The 24,944-nt window shown below is 44.6% G+C and overlaps 1 protein-coding gene across 4 annotated transcripts in view; it reads right to left on the bottom strand.

Annotated features, from left to right (window-relative positions):
* Positions 1-1,129: 1,129 nt before the first annotated feature.
* The window catches only part of LOC106610359 (CXXC-type zinc finger protein 4), a 31,076-nt gene continuing 7,261 nt past the window's right edge, over positions 1,130-24,944 (bottom strand). For 3 of the 4 annotated variants that reach the window (XM_014209676.2, XM_014209674.2, XM_014209680.2), the window contains one exon: positions 1,130-3,172. In XM_014209676.2, coding sequence (XP_014065151.1) covers positions 3,128-3,172 — 45 coding nt within the window. In that variant the 3' untranslated portion in view covers positions 1,130-3,127. The remainder of the gene's footprint in view (positions 3,173-24,944) is intronic. The other variant, XR_001329892.2, reaches the window with a different exon arrangement.

The following is a 24,944-nucleotide window of genomic DNA, read 5'->3' as shown; positions in this document are numbered from 1 at the left end:
GGATGGAAATTATTTTGAACTTTCTAAAACCAGATAGAAAGTATTTAGAAATGATAATCAACCTACATATTTTTAAACACCTGCACTTTTTTCTGGCACCCAAATTGCTTTTGACAAACAAACCGGTCCGGAAAAAATGTGTGGCCCTCTGCTGATTTTTTAAAAATCCCCATGTGGCCCTCGAGCCAAAATTATTCCCCACCCCTGCTGTATAGAGTCCTCCTGGCACAGCCTGTCCCACCAAGTCCCCCTCCCCAGCTCCATCCCCAGCCGCATCCCCAGCTCCATTCCCATCTCCATCCAGATGAGATGAGCGCTGCACACATTTCATGGGAGAATACTCAGCTCATACATCTTCATCCCCGTTTACCATTTTTCTCCTTTACCCTCTCCCTCCCACTCTCAGTGCAGGAGGGGGAAAACGTTACCACAGGGGCCCGAGGACTTTAAATCCCAGTTTCCAGACTGATCCAGGAGAGGAGAGGGAGGAGAAGAGGGGGGATTAGAAGAAGCCAATCTCTGATATGGTTTAATCTCAGCGGCCAAGCAAACGCCGGAGCTCCCGATGCACGTTATTTATCACCTTCCCATCACCGGCGGTGGCGGGGATTTGCCACACAGACGCATCTGCCGCGGAATGCACGCAGAACCATTTCTAATGTAGCTCTCCTCTCTCAGGCCTTTTGCCGCCAGCAGCTCAAGACGCAGGTTACGGCTGCGTGGGTTTCGTTACCGAGGAGGAAAAAGTCGGTCCCGGATGATTTCATCTTCCTCCGTCTCCTCAGCGACCCCAGTAATCCACAGCAAACCCAAATGCACCCCTCTATCCCCTCCTCCACTGTCCCCCTCACTACTCTCGCCAAACCCCCCCCAGACCTGGAAATCATTCGGGCTGCACAAGCCATCTCAGCCCCCCCCCCTCCCCCATCCTCCTACCAGTGTGACAAACCACATGGGATTTCACTAGTTCTTTAAAACCTGCTGCCTCTGGGAATGACTCTTTTCCACCATGCGACATTTTAGTATTCCGGGGGAGACGTGACTAGGGATGCAACCAATGCCGTTTATATATCCTCTCCTCGTTGTTGTTTGAGTGATGCTCGCAGCAGCAGCAAATGAGAGAGGGAAAAACATTGCAGGTGAATCAGAATCCAATATTTAATTGTACAATGTGAGGATAAAAATGTTGCGTTATTCGTCGACATTCAAAATATTTTTTTGTCCTTTTTATTTTAACACATAAAAGCATCACAACAACAATATACAAATTCTTGTTAATCTTTAAAACCAAAACACATTTACACATGCAACAATAGGGTTTTGAAGACAATGAGTAATTTATTGAATAATTTTGTCGTTTTTTGGAATGTGTTCACTTTTTGCTTCAGCTCAAGAGACTACTGCATTTGTTGTTATTGTAGTCTCTGCAGGAGAAAGGTATGGAAAGTCCCGTACTTCCAGAATAACTGTAGTCAGACATACTCAGTGAACATATATCAGTTATATTGTATATAACCATTGTCAGATATGTAAACTGTACTGTTGACTTAATATTACATTTTAATGTTGATTTAACCTCAGAATTACTTTACTAGTATTATTAATAACTACCTTTAGACAGCTTGGGTGTAATAACGGTAACACTTTACTTAGTCTGCAAGTATATATCATAAACCTCAAGACAGTGTAATGGATATTACATGCTTATAACAAGTAATAAAGCATTATACCTGCTAATAACAAGTAATAAAGCATTATACCTGCTTATAACAATGAAGCATTATACCTGCAGGATATAAGTAATGAAGCGTTATACCTGCAGGATATAAGTAATGAAGCGTTATACCTGCAGGATATAAGTAATGAAGCATTATACCTGCAGGATATAAGTAATGAAGCGTTATACCTGCAGGATATAAGTAATGAAGCATTATACCTGCAGGATATAAGTAATGAAGCGTTATACCTGCAGGATATAAGTAATGAAGCGTTATACCTGCAGGATATAAGTAATGAAGTGTTATACCTGCAGGATATAAGTAATGAAGTGTTATACCTGCAGGATATAAGTAATGAAGCGTTATACCTGCAGGATATAAGTAATGAAGCATTATACCTGCAGGATATAAGTAATGAAGCGTTATACCTGCAGGATATAAGTAATGAAGTGTTATACCTGCAGGATATAAGTAATGAAGCATTATACCTGCAGGATATAAGTATAGTGTTACCTATAAGATGACCTTTTCTATTTCAAACAAAAACCAGAAGATGGTCAGGAGGTGGCCAAACAGTTACATGAAAAAGCTAATCATAACACCATCTTTGAAGCGTATCAAAACCACAGAGAAACGCAGTCTGGCTCGCAACCACCACTTTGTGCAGTAACTGTAACACAACGATGCTCCTTTTTGTTTTCCAAAAAAGTACAACTCGCTACACAAGACAATGTGCCCTGTTTCGTAACGTGCTGGACAAAAACTGAAAGAAACCCCAAATGAAAGCATCTAAATAATAATGCCGTTCTCTCTGGCATTGTGTGTCACTTATATGATACATCACATTTACCAAAGAGGACCTTATAGTTTCCCTCAGTCAGAGGCACACACACAAACAGGGAATGCAAGCATTAAACAAAAATGACAAATTTAATAAAAAATAATTCAGCTTTGATATAATAATTTGAAAACGGAAATAAAAGGGAAAACACAAGCAGAATAATCAACATTAAAGATTATTGCGCCAAGGTTGTGTGTGACGATCACATGATCAATCCCAGCAGCGGCCATCTTTGTTGTTGACGTATTGGTGATGATTGTCTATTGAGTCCTTTACATAAGATTGACTGTAAACTTTACAGCCAAACGACACTGAAACACATTCATATACACTGAAAATAGACATTATGATACTGTCAAAAGGTACAATAATTACACAGGAAAGGAAATTACAGAGTTAAACCAACACCATAATGTTTATCGCTTCATCTTTTTAGAGTTTCTTCCTCCTGGTTTAAAAACTAGGAGGTTGTTTGGGTTCTCTGAGCCCCCAGTGCTTCCTGCAGTGATGTCATCAGAGTTCAAACTGGACCTCTGACTGCATGTTGATGTCACTAAGGTCGGGCACTCTAAAAGAACCACCGGAATGCCTCGCCATTGTTGACTGGTGTCCTCTGTAGGAGAAACGAAAAGAGCAAAGGCAAACGGTTAGCAACAGTTACCAAGGCGAAAGGAAAAGTGCTACATTTCTCTTTTTCTTCTTTTGAGCATTTTAAAACCAAGGAAAAAATGTGAGTACAGTATACAAGGCCACTGGGGCACCAGGAGGCCTACTGTATGTTGTCTAAGGTGGCCCGGGTTTCACCTTAGAATCTTAATTTTCTCTCACAAAGAACACTTTGTTTGTAAAAAGACCACAACAGCTGAGCAGTCAAACCACTCACTCACTCAACCCAAACATACCTTAGATATCCCCACGTCTAATTTCCTCTAAGAGCGTCCCAAGGTTAAAGACACCTCCAGTACCTACCAAACACCCACCTACACCCAAATAATCACTACACCATGATGAAATATTCACCAGAAAATTCCCATGATGCAACAATGAGGCGTTTAATTACGGGAAGCTCCAGCCGAAGTGAGGGGGAACCAGCGTGTCACTTCAATTTGGGGCCGCGCCAGCCCCACTACACTGGAGTGACAGCCACTTCCTTTTTGGAAACCAACTATCATTTATAATTCACAACATAAAAAATATTCCCCAGAAATCCCCATAACCAATTAGCTGTTTTTTTGTGTGTGTTTTTTTTCAGCTCGACAGAAACGGTGGTGTCTGATTGAAACCAAAAATCACTTTACTCTGAGCAGAGAGGAGTGGAAGAGAGAGGAGGGGAAATGTGATATTTCAATATGAGTATAATCACTGACTCTTCACAGAGGAAGTGGATGAGTGTCTTAGAGCTAGGTACTCTGAAATAACCAAAATGTGGGCTGCATTAAAAACAAGTAGCTAGCCAATTCTGGTGCTATGATACAGTATGTCATATAATCCTACGTGGGATGAGCTTAAATATTGGTACGCAAATTATGTATTCATTCAATCACCCGTTCATGTATATAACAAAAGATCCAGCAACATACAATTTATTCAACTTTCCTTCTGTATTTTGTCAGCAAAACTGCCATGTGAGATATACCAGGTACACAACATATTGCAACAATACAACATTATATTGCAACAACACAATATTATATTGCAAGATTACAACAATACATCATATTGAAACAACATAGTGAAACAATACAACATTATATTGAAACAATACAACATATTGCAACAATATATTGCAAAAATAAACAAGGATGCAAATGCACATTTTCCCACCACAAAACAGGTGTTTCACTAGAAAGTCACACAGATCTGACCTCAAGAGGGAATATGGGTAGAGATCCAGCACTGTTTTAGTGAACCAGGTGATGGGTTAGCGGCCAAGCATACTGCTAAGCACTTGTGTAACAACAACCAACTAATTGATGTACCAGCGAGTCAGTCAGTGAACCAATGACGCAGAGGGAGGGAGGCTACAATTCTATCAATATGGCCAAACACTAACATCACTGAATACAGGTCTACTCATCCAAATATGGAATTACAATACCCCCCCATCGCCTACATAGTAGAACAGCTTCTAATATATTCTGAGAGAAGCTCACTAATACAGTACGTTGTCTTAGAGGCCACAATAACAGGAGGATTGACGTCCTGTAAACGCTAATACTAGAGCAACCGAGGCAATCAAAATGGGTTACAACTGCACAATGGTTTCATCATAACCTCTCTGGTCCGTTATGTCACCCGCCCCTTTCCACTCTACAAAACCCACACAAACACAGTAATGTCTCAACTAATTAGACGGAAAGCATTCATACATTTCAGCATTCGGAATTCTGGATGAAAAGCGTGCCCAAATTAAACTTTCTGCTACTCGGGCCCAGAAGGTAGGATATGCATATCATTAGTAGATTTGGATAGAACACACTCTGATGTTTCTAAAACTGTTTGAATGATGTCTGTGAGTATAACAGAACTCATATGGCAGGCAAAAACCTGAGAAAAATCCAACCAGGAAGTGGGAAATCTGAGGCGTGTAGTTTTTTCAAGTGATTGCCTTTACAGTATACAGTGACTTAGGGTTCATTTTGCACTTCCTAAGACTTCCACTAGATGTCAACAGTCTTTAGAAAGTTGTTTCAGGCTTCAACAGTGAACAGAGAGCGAACGAGAAGGCCGGGAAGTTGGTGACTCAGAAAATAATATGAGTTCAGTGGCGCGCATTCACGTGAGAGGTAGCTGTGTTCCATTACATTTTTGAAGACATTGGAATCGTCCGGTTGGAATATTATTGAAGATTTATGTTAAAAAGGCCCTAAAGATTGATGCTATACATCGTTTGACATGTTTCTACGAACGTAAATATAAAAATGTTTTACTTTTCGTTGTGACATTTTGCGCGCGCTTCCTGCATTTGGAGTAGTGGACTAAACACGCGAACAAAAAGGAGGTATTTGGACATAAATGATGGACTTTATCGAACAAAACAAACATTTATTGTGGACATGGGATTCCTGGGAGTGCATTCTGATGAAGATCAAAGGTAAGTGAATATTTATAATGCTATTAATGATTTTAGATGACTCAAATGGCGGGTATCTGTATTGCCTGATGCTGTTTTCTGAGCGCCGTACTCAGATTATTGCAAAGTGTGCTTTCCTCGTGAAGCTTTTTTTAAATCTGTCACAGCAGTTGCATTAAGGAGATGTTTATCTATAATTCTTTGAATAACAGTTTAATATTTTATCAACGTTTATGATGAGTATTTCTATAAATTGATGTGCTCATTCACCGGAAGTTTTTGAAGGAAAAACATTTCTGAACATTACAGGCCAATGTAAAATGGGTTTTTTGGATATAAATATGAACTTTATCGAGCAAAACATACATGTATTGTGTAACATGAAGTCCTATGAGTGCCATCTGATGAAGATCATCAAAGGTTAGTGCTTAATTGTAGCTGTATTTCTGGTTTTTGTGACGCTTCTCCTTGCTTGGAAAATGGCTGTGTGGTTTTTCTTGTCAAGGTGATGTGCTAACATAATCTAATGCTATGCTTTCTCCGTAAAGCCTTTTTGAAATCGGACAATGTGGTTGGATTAACGAGAATCTTATCTTTAAAATGGGATATAATAGTTCTATGTTTGAGAAATTTGAATTATGAGATTTTTGTCGTTTTGAATTTGGTGCCCTGCTATCTCACTGGCTGTTGAATAGTGTGTCCCGCAGGTGGGACGGTCACGTCCCACCTACCCAAGAGAGGTTAAACCGCGAGACACCACTTTCCTACAGTATGAATTCCTATAGTATATAGAGAAAGTAAGCAGTTGTACAATTAGAAAATACATATTTCATTCCTACAGTATTTAGCTGGCTAATTGAAAAAATGCCACTTTACCACTTTAGTAATGTAGGTTAATTTACAGGCCCAGTTAATGGAATTTACAGACTACCACCCCCTCAGTGTAACCGTCAGCCAACCAGGAAAGCATTTAAAGTACAACTTATGGCAACATTATTCAATTATTAAGGTTCAATACAACCAGGTATTTATTTAATCAATTAACACACTTTTTAGATGTTTTTTTTTCTCTGCTCTTTGCTTGAGTGCTCTGTTTACCATTATTTCAAGTGGGCTAAAACACAGGATAACCCCACACTTACAGGAACCTATTCCCCCACATCTACTTCCCACTGTCTCTGTACTAGCAAGCTAACACTACTGTCACCTGTTGGCTATACAAAAAAAAGCTCAATGAAATACTGGACATCACAACATGGAAATGATTGAATGTCCTCAAAGCTTCTCCTCCGGATGGAATAGAGGTGGGAATGGAAGTCAGGACGTGACACAGAAGAATTCAGGAGAATGGACCAGGTCCAGACTCAGTTAACAGAGAGTTAGCCAACATCATAACGTGTCATGCTATAACAAATATTGAAGTAACATATTGAAAGAGAATATAGCAAGGTTGTGAAGGTTACACACACACACACACACACACACACACATGGTTCCACAAACGTCTCAAACTATCTATGAATGAAGGCGAGTGTCAGAATAATGTCGGCTAATACAAACTGAAAGAGTGAAAATGTGTGAAATTTGGAGTGAAACGTGGAGAAAGGGAGACAGAGATTCTTGGCAACAGAAAAAGCTACAGAGCTGAAGCAGACAGCTAGAGTGTGAGCGAGAGAGAGAGAGAGAGAGAGAGAGAGAGAGAGAGAGAGAGAGGAGTGGGAGAGGAGCCTAAAACTAATCTGCAGTACGAGACGTATTTCCATGTTCACACGTAATTAAGAAGCGGCCCAGCCATGGGAAAGAACCTCCACCAGGAGCAGATCCTTGAAATTAAACCCCAAAATAAGAATGTGAAAGAAATAGATGGGAGTGCCGCACTGTATTAGCCCAATAACCAGGATCTACATTCTAAGAGCAAGAAAAAACAATACGCAACACTCCTAAAACATGATACTTTAACAGAGGGAATTTCACATGACAGAGCCCAACGAGCCATGCCAAACCATGCTGTACTGAGCTAGCCGGGGTTACACATCCACCAAAGTCGCTTGAACCGTGCTAAAAAAAGGACACTGCTAAAATAAATGATCGAGCCAACACTGTTTGCTTTGGGTCGGCACGATAGTGTGCAAAAAGGTAGAAGCTTCCCTAGTCCAGAAACATGACAGTTTGTTCGGTAGAAGGCTGAGGCGGTGAGAGAAAGGAGGGTAAGGGGAGGATGTTTATGTTGATCCATATATTCGGTCATTGATCAGTCCCTGGATGGAAGTGTGATGCTCCACTCTCCACAATAATGACCCTGATGTGGGCGCTCGCCATGTCTCCGTTTTGTTAAGTCCCGCGCTATCGATCTATTTGGCGGTGGGGACTCTTGAGTGCTGCTTGCATTGTGTGCCTGAGACTGAGTATGTGTGTGTTCTCAGATTCCCTCGTTCTCCCTGGTCCCTTGCCTTGGCTCACTGCAGTGACCAGGCACAAAGGCAGCTCAATTAGCACAGCTCCACGTCTCCTCGCTCCCCCGCCTGCTTCCGCAGCATCCCATCGAAATCACTCCATCAACCCACCGCCAGAGAAAGGAGGCAGAGAGAGGGGGGGAGAGTAGATAAATGGAGAAAGATAAGAGAAATAAGATGAGGGAGGGAGAGAAAGAGAAATGAAACAGAATGACACAGCGTGTGAGAGAGCAGAGAGAGAGAAGAGAGACGAGTAGAGAGAGAGGGAAAAGGAGGGCTGATAGTGTTGCTCCCCAGTCCCTGGCGTAACACTGAGGTTTCACCTCATGAAGTCAGGGTAACGCAGCTGCTCAGCCTCACGTCAACACCACTGGCACTCTGACGCCGCCAGCGGAGCATGCATGACTACCTAGCTACAGAGACACACAGGTAAGGAACACAATGCGAGCCACTACTGGGTTAGAGTTTAACCGAGTGAAGAGATTCACAACTCCCCTGAAAAATCCAAATGACTCCAACCCCACAAACTGGAAAGGCCCTGACATTTAAAGCAGAGCCACAGAGTTCAGGTAAATATCTTTAAAAAGGGACATGGGGGAGACAGGAAGTCAGAGATCACACGGACTGGGATATGTTCCGGGTTGCCTCAGAATAACATGGAGTTCATTAGGAAGTGTCTGGGGAATGTTGTTCCCATTGTGACTATTAAAACATACCCTAAACTGTGGATAGATTCGCGCAAAGCTGAAAGCGTGAACCACCGCATTTAACCATGGCAAGGTGACTGGGAAGATGGTTGAGTACAAACAGTCCAGTTATGCCCTCCATAAGGCAATCAAACAAGCAAAACGTCAGAAAAAGTGAAGTCAAAGTGAGACAAAGAGACAAAGTGAAGTCGCAATTCAACGGCACAGAAACAAGACGTATGTGGCAGGGACTCCAGACAATCACGGATTATAAAGGGAAAACCAGCCACGTCGCAGACACTGACGTCTTGCTTCCAGACAAGCTAAACACAGTCACCCGCTTCAAGGAAAACAGTGCCGGGTCACCACCACTCCCAAGGATTGTGAGCTCTCCATCTCAATGGCTGATGTGAGTAAGACGTTTAAGCGTGTTAACCCTCGCAAGGCTGCCGTCCCAAACAGCATCCCTTGACGCGTCCTCAGAGCATGCACAGACCAGCAGGCTGGAGTGTTTACGGACATATTCAATCTCTCCCTATCCCAGTCGGTTGTCCCCACTTGCTTCAAGATGTCCACCATTGTTCCTGTACCCAAGAAAGCAAAGGTAACTGAACTAAATGTCTATCACCCCGTAGCACTCACTTCTGTCATCGTGAAGTGCTTTGAGAGACTAGTTAAGGATCATATCACCTCGACCTTACCTGACACCCTAGACCCACTGCAATTTGCATACCGCACCAATAGATCCATAGATGAAGCAATCACCATCACACTGACCTATCCCATCTGGACAAGAGAAATACCTGTGGAAGAATGGTGTTCATTGACTACAGCTCAACCTTCAACACCATAGTACCCTCCAAGCTCATCATTAAGTTTTGGGCCCTGGGTCTGAACCCTGCCCTGTGCAAATGGGTCCTGGACTTCCTGACAGGCCGTTCCCAGGTGGTGAAGGTAAACAGCAACTCCACTGATCCTCAACACAGGGGACCCCCACAAGGGTGCATGCTCAGCACCCTCCTGTACTCCTTGTTTACACATGATTACGTGGCCATGCATGTCTCCAACTCAATCATCAAGTTTGCAGAGGATACAACAGTGGTAGGCCTGACTACTAACAACAACAACGAGACAGCCTCCAGGGAGGAGGTGAGGGCCTCCCCCTCAACGAAACGAAGGAGCTGATCATGGACTTCACTAGGCTGAAGAAATTTGGCTTGGCCCCTAAGACCCTCAAACTTTTACAGATGCACCACTGAGAGCCCTCTGTCGGGCTGTATCACCACGTGGTAGAGCAACTGCACCGTCCGCAACCACAGGGCTCTACAGAGGGCAGTGTGGTCAGCCCAACGCATCACCGGGGGCACACTGCCTGCCCTCCAGGACATCTACAGCACCCGGTGTGTCACAGGAAGGCCAAGAAGATCAGCAAGGGACTCCGCCACCCGAGTCACGACCTGTTTACCCCGCTACCATCCAGAAGGCAAGGTCAATACAGGTGCATTAAAGCTGGGACAAAGAGACTGGAAAAACAGCTTCCATCTCAAGGCCATCACACTGTTAAATAGTCACCACTAGCCGGCCTCCGCCCAGTACAGTACCCTGAAATTTAGTCACTGGCACTAGCTGGCTACCACCCGGCACTCAACCCTGCACCTTAGAGACTGCTGTCCTATGTACATAGTCATGGACCACTGGTCATTTTAATAATGTTTACGTACGGTTTTACTCATTTCATATGTATATACTGTATTCTAGTGAAGGCTCATCCTATTCAACTATTGAATAGGATGTAGCTCAGTTGGTAGAGCATGGTGTTTGCAACGCCAGGGTTGTGGGTTCGATTCCCACGGGGGACCAGTACGGAGAGAGAAAAAAAATGTATGAAATGTATGCATTCACTACTGTAAGGCGCTCTGTATAAGAGCGTCTGATAAGAGCGTCTGCTAAATGACTACAGATTTACTACATATTCTATCCATAATGTCTATACATCCCATGCCATACATGTAAGGGATAACGGCTGAAGTTCTGGACATTACCTTGGAAATATTGGATGACGCAGGGCCTCGTCCCTTTACAGAGTTCATTTTTCCAAGGTAATGTAGAGAACGGAGGAGTTTATCCCGTTTATACCACAGTTGCCCAAGAAAACAATATGAAAGCACACATTTACCGGTAGAAATACAAATGTATACTTTCTCATCTTTTGGTTGCTAGAAACGTTTGCCTTCTCGTCAGGACACTCGTCAACACTGATGTTACTTACGGGGAGACCGTATTGGATATCAAAGACTACGCTAAAAGCTAGCTAAATAGTTTGTTGGTAGCAAACTTGCCAATATGACAATCGAATTCAAAAATATCAGTTGCTGAAAACAGCTGGTGAAACTAGAAACATGTGGGAGGATTTGACAGCTTTAGTGGCGGAGAGGACCAGAGAAATTAACTCATGTTCATCAGATGCTCCAACAAATGTGTCTTTAAAAACAAATCAATGCTAGCTAGCTAACTTTTTTCCTCGTTGGACCTGCGTTTACAATGTAGTTTTATGTAGTTGTTGGTTTAGCTTTCTGTGACTTTGTAGCAAGTATGGTCTGAATGGGTAAGTGCATATTGCATCATGATTTAAAGGTGTCCGTTATCTGGTTTTAATGTCCATACTAGAATACCCTTCTAGCCAATCAGAAACAAGTATTCAACAATGCTGTGGTAATAATATATGTATACTCCAGACTCTTCCTAATATTTCAATATTTCTAATTTCCATTATTTAACTTTTTAGATATGTGTATTGTTAGATATTATTGCACTGTTGGAGCTAGGAACACAAGCACTTCGCTAGACCTGCAATAAAATTAGTTAAATATATGTATGCGACCAATAGAATTAGATTTGCACTAGTCTGGCCTTCCTCTCCTAGAAGGATACAGTGAGGTCCTGACGACAGCTGAAGCTGATTGGCCATGGCAGTGTAGTTAATGGTGGGGGTCTGGCGTGTCCTGATTGAGGGTTAGGGGTGAGGGCGAGAGGAGGATGGTTGAAAAGGGGATGAGGGGGAGGAAGAGAGGGGGAGGGGGGAGAAAGGTGGGATGAGGAGGAGAGGGCTGCTGACTCATAATCAACCCCACTGATCTGATAGTCTGTCAGGGCTGTTGTGATAACACACACCAGATAGCACCCAAACACATCCCTCCTCCCTTTCTCTGTCGCATTTCTCTTTCTCACATTCACAGTCTAATGCACGCCCCCCCCCCCCCCCGGCAGGCAGGCAGGCGTCACACAGAGCAGAGCGTAGCATTGGTAGGGTCCAGAGATAAACCACTCAAGACGATGAGGACGATAATGGGCCACGCCGCAGCACCTCAAATTCAATCAACGCCCGCACGTCAATGCGAATGAGCGTAAAAGTGAAATATGCTCGCCGGCGTGCGCTAAAAGACGCCACCCAGGGCCGGGCTTGAAACAACAACAACAACATCTAGGAGAGCCGAACAGAGGGGGAAAAAAAAGGAGAGAGAAAATGAAAATACTGTCTATTCCGCCTCTCCCGCTCTCTCTACACGGCTCAGCAGCGGCGGCTGCTTCCAGGAGGAAGAATCCCACTGGCATTCAGACCAGCCCTACTTTAACCACAGACGGTGAATAAATTACCCTTTTGAACTTGGGGTGATTGCAAATGTGCCCTGGTTCCCTTGAGACATGTCTGGTACTAATCTTCTCTTACAATCTCCCCTTCTCTTCCCCAAACACACACACACACACTTTTCCCCACCGCTACGGTCATGAAACTTAATTCAGCCGTAATTACGCCAGACAATTTCTGAGCAGTACTAACTCCCTGCTCGGCCATACTTATGCTTCTGACTGAACAGAATATTCAAGGAACTTGACTACTTTCTCTCCCTCCCTCTCGCTCAAAGAAAAAGGGATGAAAAAAAAAGTGTCTGGGAAAAATGTGTGAAGTGTCAGAGCAGAACAGAAAATCAGAGCAGAGGGAGAGAGACAGACATAGACACACACAGAGACACAGCGAGACAGACACAGAGAGACAGAGAGACAGACAGACAGAGAGACAGACAGACAGACAGACAGACAGACAGACAGACAGACAGACAGACAGACAGACAGACAGACAGACAGACAGACAGACAGACAGACAGACAGACAGACAGACAGACAGAAGCTTCTTAGGAGATACACATAGTTCATTGTCACTGGGCAGACCTCCTTCCCATCCACACTCTCACCAGGGGAGGCTGAACTGAAGTGAATAGCAGTCTGGGGAGAGTGGTGTTCTGCTAGGCTGCCTGATGTGCTCTGCTCCAGAACGCCTCATTATAAACACACAGCCCCATCCATACGTTACCCTGACACAGCCATTATTTATTCATGGCTAGACTGACTGGGAACCAGGCCACCTTCCAACAACTGCTGCAATCCTTTGGAGGAGTCAATCCTGACAGCCCTGGTGTTCTGCTAATAAAATACAACACACACAAAGCTATGGATACACACGTGGGGACACACACGCACCCGCTCGTTGACACTAGGCTAGCAGTCTCTCCCAACGCGCTGCCTCTCAAATGTAATTAAAAACACATTCCACACGCCGTAACAACTGCAACCCAAACTGAAACTCAAGTACAAGCTAAGGTCAAACAATTTGTTTTGCTTTTTTTCCCTCCCCAAAGTTCCTGCTGCCACAAAACACAGCAACGCCACATCAAGGCAAAGCAGGCTGCTACTATCTAGATAGGCCCCTTCATCATGTCGTAACATCTTGAAATTAAACGGTTAAAAGGGAGAAAAAAATTACCTTGATGAATTTCTTTAAACTCTTAAGTGGAGGCAGACAAAAAGGTAAGGAGGAAGGATGTGAAGAACAAAAAAAAAGGAAAGAAACTCAAGCTGTCAGAACCAACCAAAGTGTAGCCTAGTCACAGATTCTGGGCCACTCTCCACGGCTGTGTCCCAAATGGCAACCTATCCTCTGTATAGTACATCACTTTTGAACAGGGACAATTGGCCTCTAGTCAAAAGTAGCGCACCAAGTAGGGAATAAGGTGCATTTGGGACACAGCCCAGTTCTCCCTGCCTGGAAAAAGAAAGTTTCAGCAGCGGTGCAGTCAGCCTTAACTGATGGGTTATATATTGCCTGTCACGTCATTCTGAGGGAATATTGGGGCGTTGCAGAGACTCACACCTGGAAGGTACGGCAATCCATCACCACCTGCACTCTGAGGGGTGTGGGTGTGTGAGTGAGACGTGTGTGTTTACGTGCGTGCTTGAGATCTCATCGACGCTTCTAGCCAATATTCCAGCCACCCAAAGCCTGCTTATAACCCTACTCCTCCATCCATCCATCCATCCATCCAAGGCCGCCATCACGGACAGACCACTCACCTAGTCACCCACACGCCATTGCTCCCCTCCCAACACACACACACACACACACACACACACACACACACACACACACACACACACACACACACACACACACACACACACACACACACACACACACACACACACACACACACACCCACCCCCTCGGCCGCCTTCCCTGCGTCAAACGTCAGCCATAACGCAAACACCCCCCTTCCACATCTATCTTCAGCCAGAGAGAATATTACCTATGCAACGATAACCATCAAAAGGTGTTGGGTTGGTCTGTTGGTACTGCTGGAGATAAGGTAAAGGGGGAGGAGGGGGGCTGGGAGCTGAGACGTCGCAAAGGGAATAAACCATTTGCGCTGAGATGAAATCCTCCTCTTCCTCTGCAGTATCAGATGCGTCGCTCTTCCTCGTGGATTAGCAGTATGTTTTGTGGCCGAGCCCGTTTGCAGATGAACTAGTGTTAGCCAGAACGGCTGTGCAGCAGCAATAGTCACAGTGCAGCAGCAATATTCTGGCATGTTTATCAAAGACAATTAGGCTTTTACTTAGAAATCTATGAATCATACCAAAATAATGATCTAACACATTTGTAATTTAACAAAACCACAATGATTTATCCTATATTATAAACTGGGCGGTTCGAGCCCTGAATGCTGATTGGCTGACAGCCATGGTATACCACGGGTATGACAAAACATTTATTTTTACATTGGTGACCAGTTTAATAATAGCAATAAGTCACCTTGGGGGTTTGTGGTATATGGACAATATACCACGGCTAAGGGCTGTATCCAGGCACTCGGCGTTGCGTCGTGCCTAAGAACAGTCCTTAGCCGTGGTAAATTGGCCGTATACCACACCCCCTCGGGCCTTATTGCTTAAATAACATTCTTAATTCTAAGAGGTGTATGTTTCTGCTAACCCATCTACTAGTAAGGGCATAAGGGCAGTAAAATCCTTGCCGAGTGCAGCCCAGCTATGGGAATGAAAAAGTCGGGCCAAGCCTATAGATAAACTCTTCTCTTTTCACTAGGCATGAGTCCTAGGCCTATCAGAACAGATAGCTATCAGGATATCAACCCCCATATTTCCTCAACACCCACGATGACTAAGTGTAGCAATACAACTGTAAAGGGCAGTCAGATAGACATATCACCCGAGTAACAAAAACCTTTTAAGATCTTTATTTCAAATCAAATAAAAAGACTCAGAAAATGGTAAATAAATATTAACAGGTCATGAATATTTAAACAATTAAGAGCTCTTGAACTTGAAGCAGTCGAGATTTAAAGCCTCCAGGCAGGTCTTAAAATGGCTGCAGACCATACAGGAGGTGAACACACACACTGTTATGTAACGTTGTACTTCTATAATGATCCTGTAAGTGCTATAGTCAAACCCCTATAGGACACCTTTAACAAGCCTTTTGAGAGAAGTGTCTCATAAATGTCCTTGAAATGACTTTAGCCTCTTATTAAAACAGCTGATAAAGATGATTGCAATATAATAAAGAAAAAAAATGCAAAGCGAGACGCATCAAATAGCATATTAATAAATGACAGGTATGCAAGCTATTCTATTGGCCCTTGAATAGGCCTATCCCAAAGCAGCATGTCCAGGAAGCAAAACGTTGAAATAAACCGTGTTATTTTCACCTGAGCCAGATCTTTCTTCCACACCATCTGTCTTCCAATGAGAACGCACGACAGACACCACCTCAAAAAGACATCAACCAACCAGTCTGCAACACTGCACTAATACGAGCAGACAGAGAACCCGAGTTACCCAAGTCACTCCTCTAATAGTATAACAGTGGGTTAAAGCTGCCCCGGCGCTCACCGGGCGAGAGCGCACGTCCCACGCTCCGACTGAGCATGCATCCTTGGAGCATATCAAGCTAAGTGTATTGCGGATGTTTCGTGAGTAATGAGGAATTTGGGAGGCTTTTGCTGACCGCTCGATACGGAGTGGAGGGGCGTATGTTGGTGTGCTTAAGAGAGCTGGTGGTCACAGGAGAGGGATTGAGAGAGAGAGAGAACAGATAAGCGATTGTGCGAAGGAAGAGAGTATGAGAAACAGAAGGGGAGAGAGAGAAAGAGAGCGAGAGAGAGAGAGCGAGCGAGCGAGAGAGAGAGAGAGAAGGAGGGCAATTAGCATAGATGCAATACTGGCGCGGTCCTCCGGCTTGATATTTGACCTTCTGCAAGAGCCTAGCCAAATATCGCCCTGAGAGACCCAGACAACCATATGGCAAAGTGCCGCCGGAGGCCCTGCTCAGTTTGACTCTCCTGGGCCACCGTATGCTAATGTGGGGGAACATAATTACACTACAGTATTCCTATAGGAGCTGTACTTTACGGCGTCACCATAGCAGCAGATTTACATTAAGATAGCCAATGGGACTAATGTCGTCTTGGGGGACGAGTGGAGTGGAAATGTACAGTTTTATCCAGTTTAGCATTGGGCTGGCAATGGAATGGAGGTGGAACCATTGAGTTAGAATGACAAGAACAGACATTCCCATGAGTGTACCAGTCAAATTGCCAAGGTTCAATTTTTTTTTTGTTACCATTCTAGGGATTCTATTTCTATCAAGTGACCCAGTAAGAGTAAAACATAGTCTAAACATGGAAAGGTAGTCCTATTCTTTATGCTATATGTTTCACAGTATAGCTCTACTGTCAATGCTATAGTCAGTCACACTTCACTGCCATAATGTGTTAACGTCCGTAATATCAAAATAGGTATTATTTCGAATGAAAATAGCCTAGTGTAAAATAAAAATCAAACACTCACAGTCCAACATTGATTACCAATGTATTGAGCTGTATCAATGTATTGAGCTGTATTATATCTGGAGTATTTCTCCTGTCTTATCCAGTGTCCTGTGTGAATTTAAGTATGATCTCTCTAATTCTCTCTTTCTCTCTCTCGGAGGACCTGAGTCCTAGGACCATGCCTCAGGACTACCTGACATGATGACTCCTTGCTGTCCCCAGTCCACCTGGCCGTGCTGCTGCTCCAGTTTCAACTGTTCTGCCTGCGGCTATGGAACCCTGACCTGTTCACCGGACGTGCTACCTGTCCCAGACCTGCTGTTTTCAACTCTCTAGAGACAGCAGGAGCGGTAGAGATACTCTCAATGATCGGCTATGAAAAGCCAACTGACATTTACTCTTGAGGTGCTGACTTGTTGCACCCTCGACAACTGTGATTATTATTATTTGACCATGCTGGTCATTTATGAACATTTGAACATCTTGGCCATGTTCTGTTATAATCTCCACCCGGCAAAGCCAGAAGAGGACTGGCCACCCCTCATAGCCTGGTTCCTCTAGGTTTTTCCTAGCCACCGTGCTTCTACACCTGCATTGCTTGCTGTTTGGGGTTTTAGGCTGGGTTTCTGTACAGCACTTTGAGATATCAGCTGATGTAAGAAGGGCTATATAAATAAATTTGATTTGATTTCAACCTAGAAACACCACTCGTCATCAAAATCCAATACAATGAAGGGACAGAAAGCTTTGAAAGCAGGATTTGTACATATTTTATTCCTTTTTAGTATGAAGAATGTATTATTTTGAGCCCTGTAAAGAAACTAATTCAATATAAAAAGTACTCGCTATTCAGCCTCCCTGACAAAGAACGAACGAATCACACTGATCCCACTGTTTAAAAAGGCACTCACCGTCTGATACATTAGAAAGATATTTAGGTTCAAATTAAAAAAGTCCTTGATGCTCTCGAACACTGCTCAGACAACCACCCCCATTTATCACGGATGGTAAATCCCAACACATACAGTCAGAGGGGGCTGACCCTACTACAGAGGGTGTGTGTGTGGGGGGGGGGGGTTAGGCCCCCTTTACGTCTGCAGCCCTACAGAAGATAAGATCACATTGGCTGTGTTCAGTATGGAGAAAACATTTGGAAACAGGGAAGTGCTAGTCTGGAATTGTCCAATAAGAAACTCAATATGTTTGTTTCACAGACCAAAACATTTCTAATACTTTGTACCCTACTACTGACCACGATCCCGTCATACAGCAGCACAGGACTCCATTTAAATTAGCCTAATTAACCTAATTCCCCTTGTGAAACTAGCAGTCCGGCCCAGCCTTTCTGCAGAGAGCTATCCAACACTCCACTGGGAGAAAACCCTATCTGGGGTACTTAGGGGTGACAGAGGTTTCCAGAAAACAAAACAAAGACAGAGAGAGAGGGTGAGGTCAGTGGCGTTCTAAAATGGGAAAAACAGACAGACAGAGAGTGAGTGAGAGAAAGCAAACAGGGGGAGGCTAGATGGGAAGGAAACCGAAAACCAAACTCCGGGACCCACGTCAAGTGTGCAGGCGCAGGGTACCTGAGGGATCTGGAGTATAGGAAACTTCCAGCCCTTTGAACGAGCGATGTCAGTGAGCGCTTGTTGGCGTGGCGGCCAGAAGAAGCCATGTGTAGCTGGTGGAAAGAGGGCCTAAGGGAGGCAACATATTGCCAGCTCCTCTGAAATGTTAAATCAAAATGCAAAGTAGGAGAGCTATGTGTGTGTGCGCGCGCGTTGAGTGAGAGCAGCTCTTCGGAGCAGATTCTCCACAGCAGAGGACTGGCTCCAACATACAGGTCTGTACTGGGGGGTGGGGGGTTTGGGGGGGGGGCTGAATTAGGAGGCAGGGATATTTATGGAAAAAAATCTACATATGATAAAGCGTACCGCATCACAAACAGTACAGTTTTAGTTGTGAAAACCCTGATGAAGACTATGGGCAGACAGTTTCATCAATAAAGGACTGCTGAATAGCCTCTTCACTGTAGTTGAGATGTGAATTATAGTGCAGAACCAGGTACTGTAACACCACACATTAGAGATGAGGAATATTCTGGGAAAATTAACCAATTAAAATTAGACAATTTACAAAAGCCAAAAATGTGATATCCATTAACTCTCAATTATGTGTTCAACTATTATCACTAGTTAGCAGACACTATGACCATACAAAACGACAACAACATTGGACCTTACAAGCATTAACACATTCCCGGGGGCCAAAGACGTGGATGTCGATTAAGGCAGCCCCCTGCACCTCTCTGATTCAGAGGGGTTGGGTTAAATGCGGAAGGCACATTTCAGTTGAATACATTCAGTTGGACGACTGACTAGGTATCCCCCTTTCCCTTTCACATGTATGTGTAACCCAACACGTGGCTAACACACGCTAAGGCACTATTAGTATAGCCCATGGCTAATTAAACACAGAATCATTCAGTATGTTTAATTATTTAATAGTATTAATATATTGATACATTATCAAATTCAAGACTGAAACCAGAAGACATTAAGACCGTAGACTACAGTACAGACCAGGGTTACTCAACTCTCACCCTACGAGATCCTGAACCTGCAGGTTCTGTTCCACCTGATAATTAATTGCACCCACCTGGCGTCCCAGGTCTAAATCAGCCCCTGATTAGAGGGGAACAATGAAATAAAATGCAGTGGAACTGGCCTCGAGGTCCAGAGTTGAGTTTGAGGGGTGTAGAGACTAAAAATACTCAAAAAAACATTGAACTATATAGATACACATTCACAGTGTTGCCAGCCAACAAGACACGGTGATACACTAACGTCATGATATAGGAGAAGCGGTTCAAAACGGACACATTTCGATTGACACCAAGACAGGCAAACTACTAAAACAGACACAGTCGCAGCGTAGCCAGAAAACAGCCAGCCAACGGTGCAACGTGATACGCTGAAGGCAAAGCGTTTAAAACAGAACTCATCTGCTCGGTCATCCAGCTCCACACCGATCAGACACAGAAAGTGGTCACACCACGTCAAAATAAACCAGCTACTATCCAGATCCTCCCACTGCTCTTCACAGTGGAACTACTCCAACCAGCTCTCTCAAAGTGTGACAACCATAGAATAATTAATTATATAGTTGGATTCTAGTTCTATGGTGCCAAAAACGACTTCCTTTTAGAATATGAACAACATTCTACAGTTCTATGGTGAATTCTAGTTCTACAACCATAGATATACAATACGTTTCTCATTGAATGTAAACAGCAAAAGTGCCAACGGCTCTATATTTCAATGGACAAGGTACTTCCTGGTTTGTGAATGGAAAATACGCCACCTGATGTCATCAACAGACCATACATTCTATCCTCTTTGCTCGGGGGGGCAGAGATTGACTTCACTCCTCTGGTGACGTTCTCTAACCCCGAGGGGTTCTATCACAACAACAACAAAGCCTTAAAATGTCTCGCTGCACACGGTATCAGATGCTTGGCATGAAATATTCATATTTGAAAGCAGACCCGGAGTAAAGGGAGGTGGTGGTGAGAGAGAGAGGCAGAGGGATATTGGAAAGTGTTTTGTCAATGGCTGTGTTTGAAATGGCCCCCTATCCTCTACAGTATATTGCGCCCTACTGGTAAATAAGGAATAGGGGTCAATTACAGTGCACTACATTGAGAATAGGAAGCCATTTCAGACCCAGACAAACAGGTTTTCTCCTGATTCTTCCTGAAAACAAGACACCTCATCATTGCACCTACCGTATTATAAATGATTAACTATCTGCAATGATAGCTGAGGAACACTATATTACGGTTAGATGAATACCCTTCTGTCAAGCCATGTGCTAAGATCTAAACTGCCATGGTTGACGCAGTGGCCTCGTTGCACTTACTAACATCTGCTCTTCTTCGCTCTCTCCACCCCCCCCCCCCCCCACACCACACAGGTTCCCAGTAATGTCGAGATACCTTCAAGTTCTCTGCCAGAGCCGACCATCCATAATTTACCATCTGTTTAAAATTTTAAAAGGTGCCACACATTAACGTCCTCAGCACCTGCACTTTCACGCTGTCCACCCGCCACGCTCCGTTGCGCTCCCTCCCCCACATTCTTCCCCGCTCCCTCATCCCTCCTCTCCTATTATTCAGGCCAATGACAACGAGTTCCCCCTCTCCACCGAGCCGTGGGATGTTAAATCAAAACGGGGGCAGGGGGAGGGGACGGGCCGCGGGCTGTAAGGGCACCTCCGATTACACCCCAGACTTAATTGGTGGCAGTGGCAAAACTATCAATTCTTTAAGAGCTTTTGTGCTAGCTGCTGGCAGGACTGGGAATATAGCCTAGCAGCCTAGCCGTGTTGCAAATGAAAGCTGACAGAGGCACCGCTGCTGCAAGACAATTCTTGATAAAAAATAAATAAATTTAAGACAAGAAGGGAACAAAAGACAGAGAGACCCTGGCTTCTCATGAGTAGCCCAGGGTAGAATGCAGGAATGCTGCAGGAAGGAGAAGAGAGGCTAGATATGTATAATTAAGCGGTCTGCGTGGCAGCTCGGGTTGGCAAAATCCTATTGTCTTGACAGAAGCTTAAGGTTGCCCTTCAGGTTGAGACCACACGCTTGTGAGGGTTAGGGTTAGGGCCTCATCCCCCGTCTTTTATCCCCTCGCTCAGACCTCCGTCAAATTAAAATCGGTGGTTTAAAAACTCAAATAAATCCAACAAGATTGAAGATCCGCCGATCTAAAAGGCCGTCTGTCCCTCAGGGTTATTTTATTCTCGCCACCCTCCACTCCACCTCGCTACTCTCTGCCTGAAGAGATTGGCTGAGGGGGGGGCGACTCTTCGTTATCTCCAGGGAGGCAAAGGTTGGGGGAGAGGGAGAGGGAAGAAAAGGCCACAGATTGGTCCTTATCTATTCTGAGCACACCTAAAACAAATTAGACTCGGGGCGCAGTCCCGCCGACGCGTCCGGCGATTATTTGGCGCGGCCTCTCTCTCATTAAGAAGCTTGAGATGGATCCCTGGCTCTATTTTCTTCAAGGTCCTGCCTCCCACCATTTTAGGGTGTCTTATCACAATAAAAATGTTGTTTTTTTTATGCCAGAGGATGTTGTGCCGCTGCTAACCGCCGCCGTTTCATCTCGCCATTTCATGTATTTCACAACACGCCACAAAGAGAGAGGAGGACGAGAGAGAGCGCTGCATGCCCGCCATTTTCCGTGGCACTCTGTTTTTCCTGGGGCCGATGCCATGGCGGTGGCCTTTCAGATTCGCTAATTGAGAAGCGGTTTTCTGTTGAATGGGATTGTGCTACATTTCTCTCTCGCTCCTGCATGTTAAGACAACCCACGGTATCAGAGATAGCCTGTAAACACCTTTCCAAGGCTAGCTAATCATCTCTTTTCAGTATATAGTGTCGCGGTGAACAGTGGCTCTGTTTTACAAGATACAAGGATACATTGGAAGTCTCAGAAACCTCAATCAATAAGATATTACTTGAAATGTCTGAGGAATTGTCCCCTTGTCTCTCAAGCAAGCTAGGAAGACATGCTCTTGCTGTTGACATCTTGCAGTAAACGTGAGCCTTTAACATCGTGTACAAATCTCAGATGTATTGAATCATTCTAAATGGGATAATATTTATTTATTGGCAAGATGGTAGAGGTTAGATTGTACGACAGAGCACCCATTTGTCAAGTGAAGAACTAGCAGAGAAACTGGGAATAAAGGAAAACGCAGCAGACCGTCGGCCTCCGAATTTGTTTGACTGAAAAGGATACGCTATAGATCTGTACCAAGTACTACAATCTGAATGGGGAGTCTTAGGGCCTCACCCTGTACTGAACAGAAAAAGATGCTGTTGAACATTTCTCTGGTCTGTGACGTCGCAAAGCACCACGATAAACCAACTCACTCAGGGGGAAGAGAGTCATGCACAATGCCTTACTTCTCAGTGCACAACACAGCAGCCATCTTTAAAACGATCAAGCCAACCATCCATAATCACAGTTTGTCGTCGTCCTAACTCACGTATTGTACTCGTATGAATTTGTGAAGATCGCTCAATGAGCAATAGTAGCTTTAGCACGTGGGGGAAATAGAGTATCTCCTTCCCTCTGACAGCCCCTTGCGATCTTTCAATAATTCATGGTGCATTTAAGCTGCATCTCTCTCACACTTTTAAACTGTTTATGAATACAACCTCTGAATAGAGAAATGGATACACATTAGTCCTGGACTCTGAGTCCTTCCCTAAAATCAACTATAGTGGAACAGTGTGACTGCGCTCCACAAACTAAGCAGTAAAACTGAAGTAAAAGAAAGGAAGAAATTAAAAATAACATATGGGTTCAGGAAACACTTCAGTAGGAAGGTGGCATCCTAAAGACGCTACAACAGATTCATACCCAGTACTGTATGCGTTCAGAAGCAGGACATAAGCATTTGGGGTATACTCAGAAACGGTCTGAGTCACAGCCCTGGTGAGACCTGGCCTGCAGTGCCAGTGCTACAATAACATTGTGTGTAACTGTAGGACGCAGGGCTCCCTTGTGGAGGAGACTTTGGTCTCAATGGGACTCCCTGTTGACATAAAGAGGTGTATAGGTTCTCTCAGACACACCAACACCGACTACACCTAGAACCCTAGAACCACACCAGGCAGAGTTAGCTGCTGGGGAAATGTTAGGTTGGATGAGATGCCTCCTCTACGCCACACTAATCCATTATGGGGTCAGACAGAGAGAGCGAGAGAGAGAGAGAGAGAGAGAGATTGAAGGGATGGAGAGAGAGAGAGATGGAGAGAGATGGAAGGGATGGAGAGAGAGAGACATATGGAAGGGATGAGAGAGAGAGAGAGAGAGAAAGGATGGAGAGTGAGAGAGAGATGGAGAGAGAGATGGAAGGGATGGAGAGAGAGACATATGGAAGGGATGAAAGAGAGAGAGAGAGAGAGACAGATGGAAGAGATGGAGAGAGAGAGAGAATGAGAGATTGCATTGCTTGCTGTTTTAGGCTGGGTGTCAATACAGCACTTTAACATCGGCTGGTGTAAAAAGGGCTTTATAAATACATTTGATTGATTGATTGATTGATTGATTGATTGAGAGAAGGAGTAAGAGAGAGGGAAAGAGACAAGAGAGAGAATGAGGGAATGACAGATTGAGAGAGCAAGAGAAGCAGACAGACTGCTGCAGAACAGCACAGTGGTGACACGGGGCAATCCTCCAGGGTCCTGCATTAGTGCGCTAAATTAAAGGGGGTATTAGATTAAATTGGCTCTCCGATTTCAGGGGTGTGAGTAAAATTCTGATTTGCATTTATCCAGCGCTACTTAAGATATAATTAGTTCAGGGTGATTCCCATGTGGAAAACACTGACAACCAAATCTAACTGGCTTCTGCCGCTAGCTTATAGTCTCTTCCTCCCTTCCTAGGTGAGAGGTACAAGCTGCTAATGTTTACGTGTGTGTGGAGTGGGGGACTGTGAGTGTGACTGTGTGAATGAGACTGTGTGAGTGTCCCTGCGTGCGAGAGACTGAGTGCGTGTGACTGTGGCGACTGCGTGCGTGCGAGTGTGTGACTGTGCGTAACTGCGTGCAACCCCGTGACTGCGTGCGACGCCGTGCGACCCCGTGCCTGCGTGCGACCCCGTGCATGCGTGTGACTGCGTGCGACCCCGTGCCTGCGTGTGACTGCGTGCGACCCCGTGCCTGCATGCGACCCCGTGCCTGCGTGCGACCCCGTGCCTGCGTGCGACCCCGTGCCTGCGTGCGACCCCGTGCCTGCGTGCGACCCCGTGCCTGCGTGTGACTGCGTGCGACCCCGTGCGACCCCGTGACTGCGTGACTGACTGCATGCGACCCCGTGCCTGCATGCGTGCCTGTGCTTAAGTCTATACAAACTCGCTCGAGTGCTGCTTATTTTCACCACATTTACGTCTCAACATGGAACCATGCAGGATT

This window comes from Salmo salar, chromosome ssa08 (genome assembly GCF_905237065.1).
Source record: "Salmo salar chromosome ssa08, Ssal_v3.1, whole genome shotgun sequence".
Taxonomy (NCBI): Eukaryota; Metazoa; Chordata; class Actinopteri; order Salmoniformes; family Salmonidae; genus Salmo; species Salmo salar.
The sequence above is the reverse complement of the archived record's forward strand: the minus strand, read 5'-3'. Positions and strand labels throughout refer to the sequence as shown.